This window comes from Barbatula barbatula, assembly GCF_947034865.1.
Source record: "Barbatula barbatula genome assembly, chromosome: 19".
Lineage (NCBI taxonomy): Eukaryota > Metazoa > Chordata > Actinopteri > Cypriniformes > Nemacheilidae > Barbatula > Barbatula barbatula.
The window spans coordinates 11,895,696-11,907,794 of NC_136782.1; the positions used below are offsets into that span (position 1 = coordinate 11,895,696).

The window sequence follows — 12,099 nt, forward strand, 5'->3', positions numbered from 1 at the left end:
CATAGTAGACATGGGATGTCTGGAACCCACACATAAGGTGAACTAAAACGCGTTGCTCTAGCTCAGTGGTTAGAGCATGGGACAAGCAACGTCAAGGTCATGCGTTCGTTCCCAGGGATTGCACTTACCCAGAAAAAAATGTATAATGCAATGTAAGTCTCTTTGGATAAAAGCTTCTGCCAAATGCCTACATGTATGTAAATGTCACATCAAACGCAACAGAACGTTAAGCGCACTGAAGCATGCTGGGAAAGAAACACTTCATTACCTCTCCGGCTAATTCAACGTGGTTTTAATAGCCCCACAAAACGTGATAAACGACCGCTGCTCACGGGACACCCTCATAACATAACAGGGCTTTGGGGATATTTGCACTCATCCGTCGTAATTATAACCTATTGGGGTGACTGGATATATTCCCTCAAGAAAATGATGAACGAGGACAGCAGCAGCAAAGGAGTTAACAGTGACAGGAAGTTCAGGGAGTCCGGCTCCTACTTCGGGGGGCACGCCAATTCTTTTTTCATACTCTCTTGCTCTCAAGACACATGTAGCCTACTGGAAGCTGTGCGCATCGCTCCAAACTAACGTTGTTTGAGGACGTTTCTCTCTTTACAACTGAGACAAAATGTATGTTAAGTGAGTGACGCGTGACTGTTACTCATATAATATGACAATTCGTAGTATATGAGAGTCTGCCCACCAGGAGAGGATGACACCTCATCCACAGCCGCGCGTCTCGAGATAGCTGGAAACTCAACACGGGAGCATCTTGCGTTGCATTGGACACTCAAATCAAAAGTGAAGAGACGAAGAAGACGAGAAGTTAGTCAAAAAAAGGAGGAATACTTCGTAATGAATGGGCTTTTCATCAAAGTGGGATAGTAGGGCTTGGGAACGGAGTGTGTATTTTGGGTGCGTTGTTTTTGATGTCTCCTATCAGCACGACTGTAAAGGTAAGTTACAGCTTTTTAAATGTTGTTGAATACCATACAATTGATGGTATTCAACATACAAATCGAGGACTTTTTCATGTAACATTATGTGTATAACGTTATAGACAACTTACAACAGGTACCACTTTATGATACTAATTTCGGTTTATTTTAATTGAAAATTAAGATTTATATGGCACAGTAAGTGTATCAAGTCTTTCTCTCTCTCTCCCTCTCTCTCACACACACACTCACTCACTCACATTTACTACATCATTGATGGAGTCATGATATCAGTTTCTTCTAACAAACTTTTCTTTATTTAGACAGATCTATTAGATTTTTTGTAAATTCCTTTATTCGTCATTTTAGGTTTTGTGGTTCCATAAAGGAAACACTCTCATTGTAAGTTATTTGCAGTGAAAACGTTTCTAGACTATAAATAGGTTTTAAAAATGAAAGGTTCTTTAGGTAGCAGGTAGCATAGACTAAACCCACAGCTATTTCTTTGAGTGCATTTTCCTTAGTTAACTCAACAGCACTGAAAACCTCTTCAGCATCAAATCTTTTGTCAGCCATTGAAAGTCCAGTCTTTCTCAACAGCTCCTAATGCCCCCTCTTGCTCAGCAAACTATTTTCTTAAGCAACTGGAATGCTGACTATTCGGGGTGGACAAATAAAACTTCCCAATGAATCCCATCTGTTCTCAATTTACTCATTATTGCAGCCGGGAATACAAAAACGCATAGAGCGGATGTCAGTCACTTCAAATGAGAATTAGTATTTGCATATTTTACCCTAACTGCTGTTCAGATAGAAGATTTTCATAGATCATTAGGAATTGATGATAAGTTGATTGATCATTGATTTGGACAAAAGCTTGGAATTTACCTCTAACACCGTGTCTACACCGGACGCGACAGGCGCGATGTGACAACCTGCTTGCTCTTATTGGGTTTGTCGCGTTGTGCTGCGCTGCGCCATATCCATTGTGGACAAAATGGGTTCTAATACGTTTTTTAATTTCTTTTGTCGTGTCGCATCGCATCCGGTGTAGACATGATATTAACTTTTTTATCCTGAACTACATCATAATATTGTTTTGTGAGTAAATTCTGTGGTGTTTCATGATGTGCACACATTAAATTGGTGACTGGTATTTGTCTGTCAGTAGAGCTTTACTGTAAGTTAATGTTTATTTTCACTTCAGACATGCAGAACACATACACGTGGTAAAAGCATAACACTAACCATCATCGAGGTCGAAAAAGCTTAGAAATGTCAACACGAGGATTTGAGCTTTAAAAGCTCCTTTCAAATGAGACTACAATATTTTTCCAGCTTATTATGTAGTTTGGAAAGTTGCAGCATATTTTAGGGAAAAATATCTTGAATATATTTAGGCGGTTGAGGGAGAAAGGGTATTGTTTGTCCATTTTAGTCATGTCAAATGGAAGAATGGGTTTCGGGTTTGGTCATGGAATCTGAACCGATAGGCAGGAAGTCAGCCAAACTTTCCCTCTGTATGTTTGGCTCTTTGAATATGAAGGTTAACGTGCAAAACCTTGCTTGAAAAAACTATTTTCACCATCCACTTATTCACTTTCAAAATTGCCCTTGCTAATACAAGCCTGCTGCTTAGTTAAGCATGCATTTAGGAGACAAATACATTCCCCTAAGTGTTCAGACAGAATAAGCCAAATCCCCATTTCCTCCCAGTGCACCCCAGCTACAAGAATTTGGGTTGATGAGCTTCCCAGCTCCATACTCTGCATCCCTTACTAAAAGATGCTGTAAAGCCAGTATCAAAGGTACAATTCAGTTCTGGCATATAAGTACAGCTCAAATTCCATGATCATATTTCTTATCATAACTGTGTTTTTATTGCAACGCTGTAATCCAGGTAATGTGTGAAGAAAAAATGATATTATAAAACAATATTTTCACGCTTCCTTACCGCCATTTTGCTGGTCTTCATGATGACTCACTGGTGTCCCTAGCAGACGTTTTAAAAGGATAGTTCACCCAATAATAAAAATTCTGTTATCATTTATTCACCCTCATGTCAGTCAAAACCTGTATATGACTCTTTCTTCTGTGGAACACAAAAGATTATATTTTAAGAAATGTTTTCCGTCCATACTACAGAAGTCATTGGGGACCAGTATTGTGTGGTTGCCAGCGTCCTTGAAAATTATGTTCTTTTGTGTTTCTCAGATTTTTTTTTAAAATGACATGAGGTTGAGTAATTGAGTGAACCTCCAGCTAGACCAGAACCAAACCAGCACACTGTAAGCCAACATGTTCCTGCAATACTGGTCTGGTCTTGTCATCAGGCCTTGTATCACAAATGCAGTATTTTCATTAATGGATTTCAGAGAGCATCTGTCAGGCAGATGTCCATGTAGAAGTTTTGATAGAGGTAGCTAGAGGTAATGCAAACACAGACAGGGACCCCCTCCCTCACTCTGACCTCCGAGTCCTTCAACAAGAACATGATCAGTCCCAAGGCAGCGGAGAGGCAGACTTTACACCCATCTCCCTCAGACAGCGGCATTTCCGACATTATAATATACTTGCAGCCAGTCTAAGAGAAGGAAGCTGGAAGATGTTCAAAGACTCATGGGTTTGGAAGGAGATGAAGTGGTCGATGGGGAGGAAGAGAGAGAGCTTTATTTGCTGACTGCGTCCTTCTCAAAGAGTCTGTTTGTTGTGGTGACGTAATGGGTGCATTTGCGAGCATTTCCAAGTGCAGGTGTGAGAAAATGCACAGCTGTACATGCTGTCCTCTGTCTGGTGACTCAAAACCTTACCATCTTTCTGCCTGACTTGGCAGTGTCCTTCATGAGTCATGAGTCCCCACCCTCTTAACCGTCTTTGTTTTACTGCAAAACTCCCCTGCGCTCGATCACTTCAGGTTTTCCGTCTACACCCTTGCCGTGTTCTTTCATTAAGGTCAAAGTTCCAGGTATTTCTTTGTCAGGTTCCCCATCTACACTTTCGAGACCAGTATCCATTAATTCCCACAAGTCACCAAATCTATTGCCTTTTATCTCTTATCGTCGATCGCTTGTGGCATTCCTGTAATATAGAGCTGTTTAACTTCCCAAGCTCTGAACATGGCGTATGACATAACTCTTCCTTTTCCTGGCAACAAAAACTCCATTACCCCCCTTCCTATCTGTGATTAATTGATGAGGCTGCACACTAGTTAGTCACCTTATACTTTATGGACCGACGCTTATTATTTAATAGGTTCCCTTGTTTGCAACCAAACTTTCCTTCTATAATTAGTTACATAGACTAAGAAAAGGGATTTTTTTCTGGTGGAGCAGGGAACATCTCAGAGCTCTGGTAATGTTTTATTTTTTTATAGCCTTCACTGCACCCGATGACACTTTTATTTCGCCCCAGGAACTTGGATACTATGGCTCCCTTGGTCAAATCTCCTTCCCCTCACTGTAGGGCCTCTAGGGAACGGTTGCCTTTCTTTGTAATTATAACACTTCTCTGCACAACCAATGAAAATAGTATTTTGAACTTTTTCGTGAGCTGCCTCGCGAAGTCATTATGAGGTCACTGACCCTCTTTCATAATCTGAATGTTAGGGAATTCTTTACTATAGCTGCCCTGATGAACGGACTTATTGTTTATATGAGCGGACGGTCTTGTTGCACATCTCATATGGACTGCATTACTGTATACAGCTGTTTTTCTCACCACTAATGAATCATCTCAACATGTCAGAAATGTAGACCAAAGTCTCGAATCTAGAAAATGTGAGCGATGTAAAAAAATACAAGTTCAAGATGTTCTCTTGACAAAGGTAATAGAGTAACCAAAATAAAAAACGTGTATACTGAAAAGATTGTTCTAGATGGATAGATGCTTAAATGCTTATCCAAACTGTTTTACATTTAAAAGTTCCCAGCATGCATTGCAGCATATGCAACTTTGTGGTTATTATTAAAAAGTGTTACTGTTTAAGTCTTTGTTGTTGTCACTGTTTACTGTCTGGGAGTTTTAATGAATGATGTTCACCATGATTGAGGTTTGTCTGTTTAGTGATGAGGTCTAATATGCAGGGTTTCTTCTAAAGTGATAGTGATATCAACTTTTACTTTCAATTGCTCAAACGGTTACTTGACCAACGTGTAAAACAAAAGTAAAGAAAAAGAACAAGTTTACAAAAATTAGTTGGTTGGACTTTAAGTTGTTTAATTGGGTAAACTCTTAAATCTGCTTGTATTAAATTGCCAAATTGGTTTAATTGGTTTGAAAGACATGTGACATTACTCAGTAAATTGTGTTTTGAGAACTACTTGGCCCAAAAGTTGAGTAAACATCCTTGTTGTATTAAACTTGTAGGGTTTTTTCATATTTTTTACAGCGTGCAGGAAATGTTCAGATTGTGAAATATTCAAGTTAAAACATTCAACTGGTATTTTCAAGCACATGTACATGAATATAAAATATATAAATAGTAGGACTATCAAGCGATTAATCGTGACATAATAACCTATATTTATGTGTACTGTGCATATTAATATTGTATTTATAAACACATACACAAACACCTACATTTAAATGTATATATAAATGTTAATTGATTTTTACATTTCATATTTTTCTTAAATATATATATTTATGTTTATGTTTTTATAAATACAATCGCTTCAATCGCTTGACAGCTCTAAATAAAACAATTTTTTTGCTCTCTTTAGCAAATGTTAATGTGTCATTTGCAACAGACCTGTTTGGTCCTTACCTTTTATAACCCCAAGATTTCAGCCACTGCTTCCATCACATGGCAAACTTTTTAACAAAGGCTTGAAACAACCACACGTGACTGAGGACCACATACAGAGTGGCCTGCATTACTGTCCCTCATCACCGCCCCGCCGCTTTCTCGCCTGCATCAGTGACCTTCTATTTCCCCAGCGGCATATGTATGGGTGCCCACCCCAACCAAACATGTTCTATTGTGTTTGGTAGCCCTTTGTTGTCTAACTTAAAAAGGAAAGGACTGCAGGGTCCGGTGCTGGCAGAAGGGGGGAGAGGTGGATGCCAGCGTTGTGGTCCGCCTCCACAGGGAAATGAAAAGGTCAGCTGGAAAAGAAACAATATCCCTCAAAACTGCGTGTAAGACAATAGTCCTAATACTTACACCCCCTTCCTCCTCACTGGCTACAATAGTCCGGCTCCTGTTTTCTTTGTTTATTTATGTGTTTGGTTGCATTAGCATTGACCTTGCTTTGTGAAGGAGTCAGCTGTTGAACATCCAAAACATCTTCAGGCTTAAAGCAAACACACGCATTCACACGTCTGTTTGTGTGTGTCAGGGAGTGTAAGCGAGATGGATGTAATGCATTGGGCGTGAGCTTACTGTTTACAGTAGTAGACTCTGTTTGCATTATGAAATCATTGTGTTGATAATTTTTTTAAAGATTTCTGACACTGGCATTGCGTTTTAACGCTCTTTGCTACTTTAAACCTGCAGAAGCAGCTTAAGTCTATGTTTTGCCTTTCTTGTGGCAAAATAACTAGTGACACTTGCAAAAACTGAATTATGCCTGTGCTTGGCTATATATTGCCAGTGACTCTTTTATAACGTTCTACAAAAGTGTGATCCTAAACAGAAAACTCCTTCACACTAACATATAATTGTCATCCAACATCCTTGTAGCTTTCAGACACAAGTAAACTACTCCAGTCGGCACACACAACACGCACACATGTGCAGGCATGAACACGCACACAGCTGTCCAGCTGTGTTCTCATGTAACAGGACTCTGTCAGCGATAGGTTCTGTCTCTGACTGTAAGTGGAGTATGCACCTGGAGTGATGCCACCAGAGATGCAACTGTAATGAAAATTACAGGGTGGAAAACGGTCTGCCTCTCCACATTTTTCATTATGACAGAGTTTGCAATTTTGCTCGAGGAGCATGTCAGGGTGTTTAGAAGATGTGCTTTGACTCTGCGACGGCCTGCTCTGCATTAGGGAGAGTGGAGTCTAACCTCTATGGTGGCTAACCAGATGTTGGCTAGTTTCCAATCGGCCTCAAAAATACTTGTCCCCATTCTCCATTCCCCCAAACTTTATTCACTATTCGATACTGTAGTCAGAATGGGGGGGGGGGGGTGTTGTAGCAAGTTCATTTTTACCGCAATTCTGTTTCTGGTGTTCTGGAATTTCGCAGCAAACAAGCTCTGGAGCCAAAAAAGTATATATGGGGTTTAACCGCAATGACTTGTAGTGTTATAGAACCTTCATGCTCGCAGTTTCAGGAAGTGAGATGCCCTTTAATGAGGAAAAGCTGGAAACAGGCCCTAGATGACCCCAGGGACTGTGGTGAGAAACATTTTGAAGGACAGTGCGTGGAAAAGTGCCAGGGTAGTTTTTAATTTGGTATGGTTGCGAGACGTCCAAAACAGATCATTATGCATGGCTCTAAGCGTTTCACTGCAAAAGAGACAAACAAGTATAGAGACAAACGGGGCTGACTAAATAACAAGAGCTAGACTAAAGCACAAGCCGGCACAATTTATGTGTATTGATGCCGGACGTCTTTTAAAGAGACAGTTCACCCAACAATGTTAATTAATTCATGTCATTTCAAACCTGTATGATTTTCTTTCCTCTGCAGAACACAAAAGAAAATGTTTTAAAGAACCAAACAACATTGGGCCCCGTTGAATTCCAATGTATGGAGAAAGTCACAGAGAGACATTTCTCAAAATATCTCCATTTGTATTCCACACAAGACATCAAGTCATACAGGTTTTGAATAAAGAGAGATAAAGAGGAATAAATTATGACCTGTATAATATCTTTGTTCGGTTGAACACAAAGAAAAATATTTAAGATGAGCAACTGGCAGTTCTGAGGCCTCATTGACTACCATAGTAGGACAATTATTGTGTTTTTGATGAGATTTTGAGGAATTTAGGAAAGCAAACCGTTCAGGGGCTCCCTTGACTACCATTTTAATTTTCCCTACTATGATAGTCAATTTTGCCTCAGAACATTCTTCCAAATATCTTTCTCTGTGTTGACCAGAACCAAGAAATGTATACCGGCTTGGAACAACTTGAGGGTGAGTAAATGATGACAGAACCTTCATTTTTGGTTGAACTTTCTCTTTAAGTAGATTTTCTTATGGCAGATTGAGATTCATAAGTCAAAGCAAAGGAAAAGAGCAGTGCCAATTATATTGTAGAGACAAAAGAGTATTTCTACCCGATGCTGTGAACTATTTCTGTCTTTGAGTTATGAAGTGGGGCTGGAAGAGTTTTTTTCTCTCAGATGTTAAACTCTCCCCTGTTGGTGTCATCATCTGAGTGACAGGCAAAGGGAGAGCCTTCGCAGTTAAGGCCAGGCCAGGTGACATGGGAGACGGGTCCTGCCGGGGTAATTCCAAACATGAACACTTCACAGAGTAGCCCTGTCTATCCCCATTGTTTCCTTTTCCTGAAGTTCCAGCATCGAATACGCTGACAGGACACATCAGGCTCCACATTTGAGAAAGAGAGCTGCAGATTTTTGTGGCCGTGCCAACCATTACACACACATTCGACTTTCTCTTCTTTTTTAAAAGAGGGAGAAAAACTGAGACGAAACCATCTGAAGAAAGACTGCGACCCCCTCCCTCGCTTTCCGAAACAGCATCTATCAAGTTTCAGCTCTTTAATTGCTTTGGCTCAGAACTTCTGTATTTTTTCCTCTACATTTCTTTGTCGTTGTCTTCCTTCTCCAGTGAAAGAAGCGGAAGGTGCTCTAGCACTGATAAAGGAGCAATTTGCCTGTAGCTTTTCTCAGTGTGAACTAATGGAAGTGTAATGTACATTGTTGGATGACAGTGAATGTACAATACACTCTTATGGATCTCTTATATCATACTTTCACATATACTGTACATGTGCCTGAGGAAAAAACCTTGGCACAATTTCCAAAGATGAGTTATCAAGTCATTTGTTTCTCTGTTGATCTTCATGTTTGACTGTCATTTGGCTTATTTCCCTGTTATGTTTTCAACAGAAGTATCTGTGAATGAACTGCTTTAGGAACTATTTGGTGTTCCAACTCGATTTGTATTGTTAGTGCTGCTTGTATTGTTCCAGTTAACACAAAATAACATTTACATATACAACTGACATTGTAACAATATAAAGTAGCGAAGTTACATTTTAATTAAACTTATTTTTTTTACTATAATGTACATTATCTCTTTGTTTTACACAGTAAATGTACTGCTGTTGCTTAATTCTATGGACTCAAAGAGAAAGTGTCATATATTAACGCTTGCATTTCCTCTTTTGCAGATTTCTACTTCCTGTGATATAATCACACCATGCCTGAGGGGGCGGGCCGCGACAGCCAGAAAAAAAACAGCAACCAAGGTTGAACAAACATCAAACATTATCAGTCAGAGATTCAGAGGGTGATTATATAATGTCCCAAACAAAAATTACTGACAAGAACCCCTCATTCATTTGACAAAATAGGAATTGACGTAAAATAGGGTGTTATGTTGTGGTTGAGATTTAAAAAATGCAAAGAGAAACGTTAAATGCTGGGAAACTGAAGAAATTGTATCTTTTGCCAAAGGGTTAGTTCACCCAAAAAAGTGAATTCTTCATAATTTACTAACCCTCTTATCGTTTCAAACCTGCATGACTTTCCTTATTTAGCAGAACACATAAGATATTTTGAAGAATGTTGTTAACCGGCACCATTCACTTGCACTGGTTTTGTGTCCAACAAAACAGTGCTGTTTGGTAACCAACTTCTTCAAAATATCATCTTTCGTGTTCTGGAGAAGAAAGAAAGTCATACAGGTTTGCAATGACAAGAGGATGAGTACGTAATTAATTAAACAATGTTTTATTTTTGGTTGAACTATCCCTTTAACACTATAATGACAAGACATCAAGAATGTGCAAGAGAGTGTACTAAGTTTAGCAATAGAGCGATAACAGTTATCAGGTTCAGAACTGGACATGGATAATCTCCCACTGAGAACTTTTTATGGACCACGGCCTCCTCCTACTTAACAAGGAATGACTGCTTACATTATAAATTCAAACAAACTGAAAAAGACCGCAGGAAATATGCTGACAATCACAGTTGTTTAGGGTTGGTCACCTCTATTTGGAATGGGCTTTCTAAACAATTCATGATTGAATCGTGTTCTGATCATGCAATAGAAATAAAGAGACCAAAGGGCACATTTAAAAGACATTTTTATGTCAAGCAGAAACTGGAACTTGTCAGATTGCTGTCAATAAACAGCACATAACATCCCAGAGGAGCAATTTATCAATGAAAAAATGACAACACGGCCTTCAATGTATGGCCAGATTTTCAAACGTATACAATCAACACCTAAAAAGAATGTAACAACTTTAGTTTGTTAAAGAAATCCAGAGGAAAGCAAAAAACACAAATATGATTTATTATCTCATGTGGATAAAACAGTTCACAGTACAATTCTGTTCAAATCAGTTTTTCTAGATGCCAAAAAGGTTTAATGAAGATTATTTCCTATTGCTGAGATGAAAAAGATACCATGTTTATCTATAAGAGTTTCATTTGAGGTCTCAGTAATGTCTCAAACGGTGCCTATGTTTGCTAATACCCCAATGTCCTTAAATGTAATTTCTTTTATTTTGAACTCAAATATTAAGTTCTAAATACGTCTAAAACCATTTTTTTTTGTAGATTTGTAACTCTATATATAATGTTGTCAAGTGTAAAATCTGAGCATTAAAGCTCCAGTGTATAACATTTTGTGACATCTAGAGGTGAGGTTGTGAACTGCAAAAACGACTCCCCCAACCTTTCGGAGCACTACGGTGGCTGACACCGGACTAAGATTTTGTTGCGTTTTCGCTTCTTTGCTGAAGGAGATAACATATTTATGTAACACGCTCTGTAGGGCAGTTTGTCTGTTTAGGGTTACTGCGAATTCCATACAAGTGGCAAGTGTATATAGGTAGAAATAGCTCATTCTAAGGTAAGAAAACCACAATACTTTATTATGTAAACACATCTGAAGACATAGTTATGTATATCAGCTTGCTCATGTCAACCAGTGATATTGCACAGCTCTGAGCACCTTAAGTAGGAACAGCCTGTGTTGGTTTTACCGCTTCCTGTGATGGGGTTGTCAGGTGCAGACTGGCACGGTACACAGGAAGTATCTCAACAGACGGATGAGCACCTAGAAACTCTGATACAGATAAACACTCAGCTTCATCTTGTTCAGCTTTAATATGGGTGCCATCAATCACCTCCTACAGTAAATATGCTGGATAAGTAAAATTTCATGTGAGGTCAACGTAACCAATATATTTTCATAAATTTAAATTAGCTTACTGATGTCATAGACATTCCTACTTACCTAGGGCTTTTAAAGGATATTTTGTAATGGACTCTCTCAAAATGAAGTGGTTTTGCGGCCTGCACAGTAATACACACAGGAAGCCTCTCTAGAAAGAGAAGTGTGCACATGTGAAAAAGACTCACACGCAACTTTTACGTACATTAGACATGGGTGTGTTGTTCCTGTGAGGTGACATCCATTCAGTTGCTACTAGAATAAGATTCAGTCATTTGAATACTCGATGGAGGACGTTCTCATTTAGCGTGAGGAAGCACGATCTGGTAGCCGGTTGATAAACTAAAACTCAGTTAAATGTTATACAAGGGCGGTCATTGCAGCTGGTGTTCAAGGACTGTTCGAGAGTGATTGACTGCTGTGTGGATCAGGTATGTGATATCTTTCTAATGGCTTTCACTTACGTGGCCAATGGCCAAAGGATCGTCACAGATCTCCATAAACTACATAGCAGACCTTGTTTTCTGTTGGTGTTTGAGGAAAAGAGTTCATGGTATTTATAATAAAAATACCACAATTGCTTGATGATTGGAAATGGAAGTATTATAATATGTAGCTACATAACAATTTACCACAATTATTTGTGCAAGTTTCCTTTTTTCCGAATAGATCTATGTCATTTGGAAAATGAGCTGTAATATATCATTTTTAATTTTTAAAACAGCTGTACAATTAATCGATTCATTGCATTTTCCATGTAGAAATCGTATAACTATGAGGAACAGTAAATGTGTGTTGGCACATCTACATCTTCATTAATCT

At 38.9% G+C, this 12,099-nt stretch overlaps 1 protein-coding gene across 1 annotated transcript in view; it reads left to right on the forward strand.

Moving 5' to 3' along the window:
* The first annotated feature begins 525 nt into the window (after positions 1-525).
* Positions 526-12,099, forward strand: part of LOC306908841 (uncharacterized protein) — a 44,834-nt gene continuing 33,260 nt past the window's right edge. Inside the window, exons 1-2 of the mRNA XM_079482054.1 lie at positions 526-956; positions 9,260-9,337. Of these exons, the coding sequence (XP_079338180.1) occupies positions 9,289-9,337 (49 nt within the window). The 5' untranslated portion in view covers positions 526-956; positions 9,260-9,288. The remainder of the gene's footprint in view (positions 957-9,259; positions 9,338-12,099) is intronic.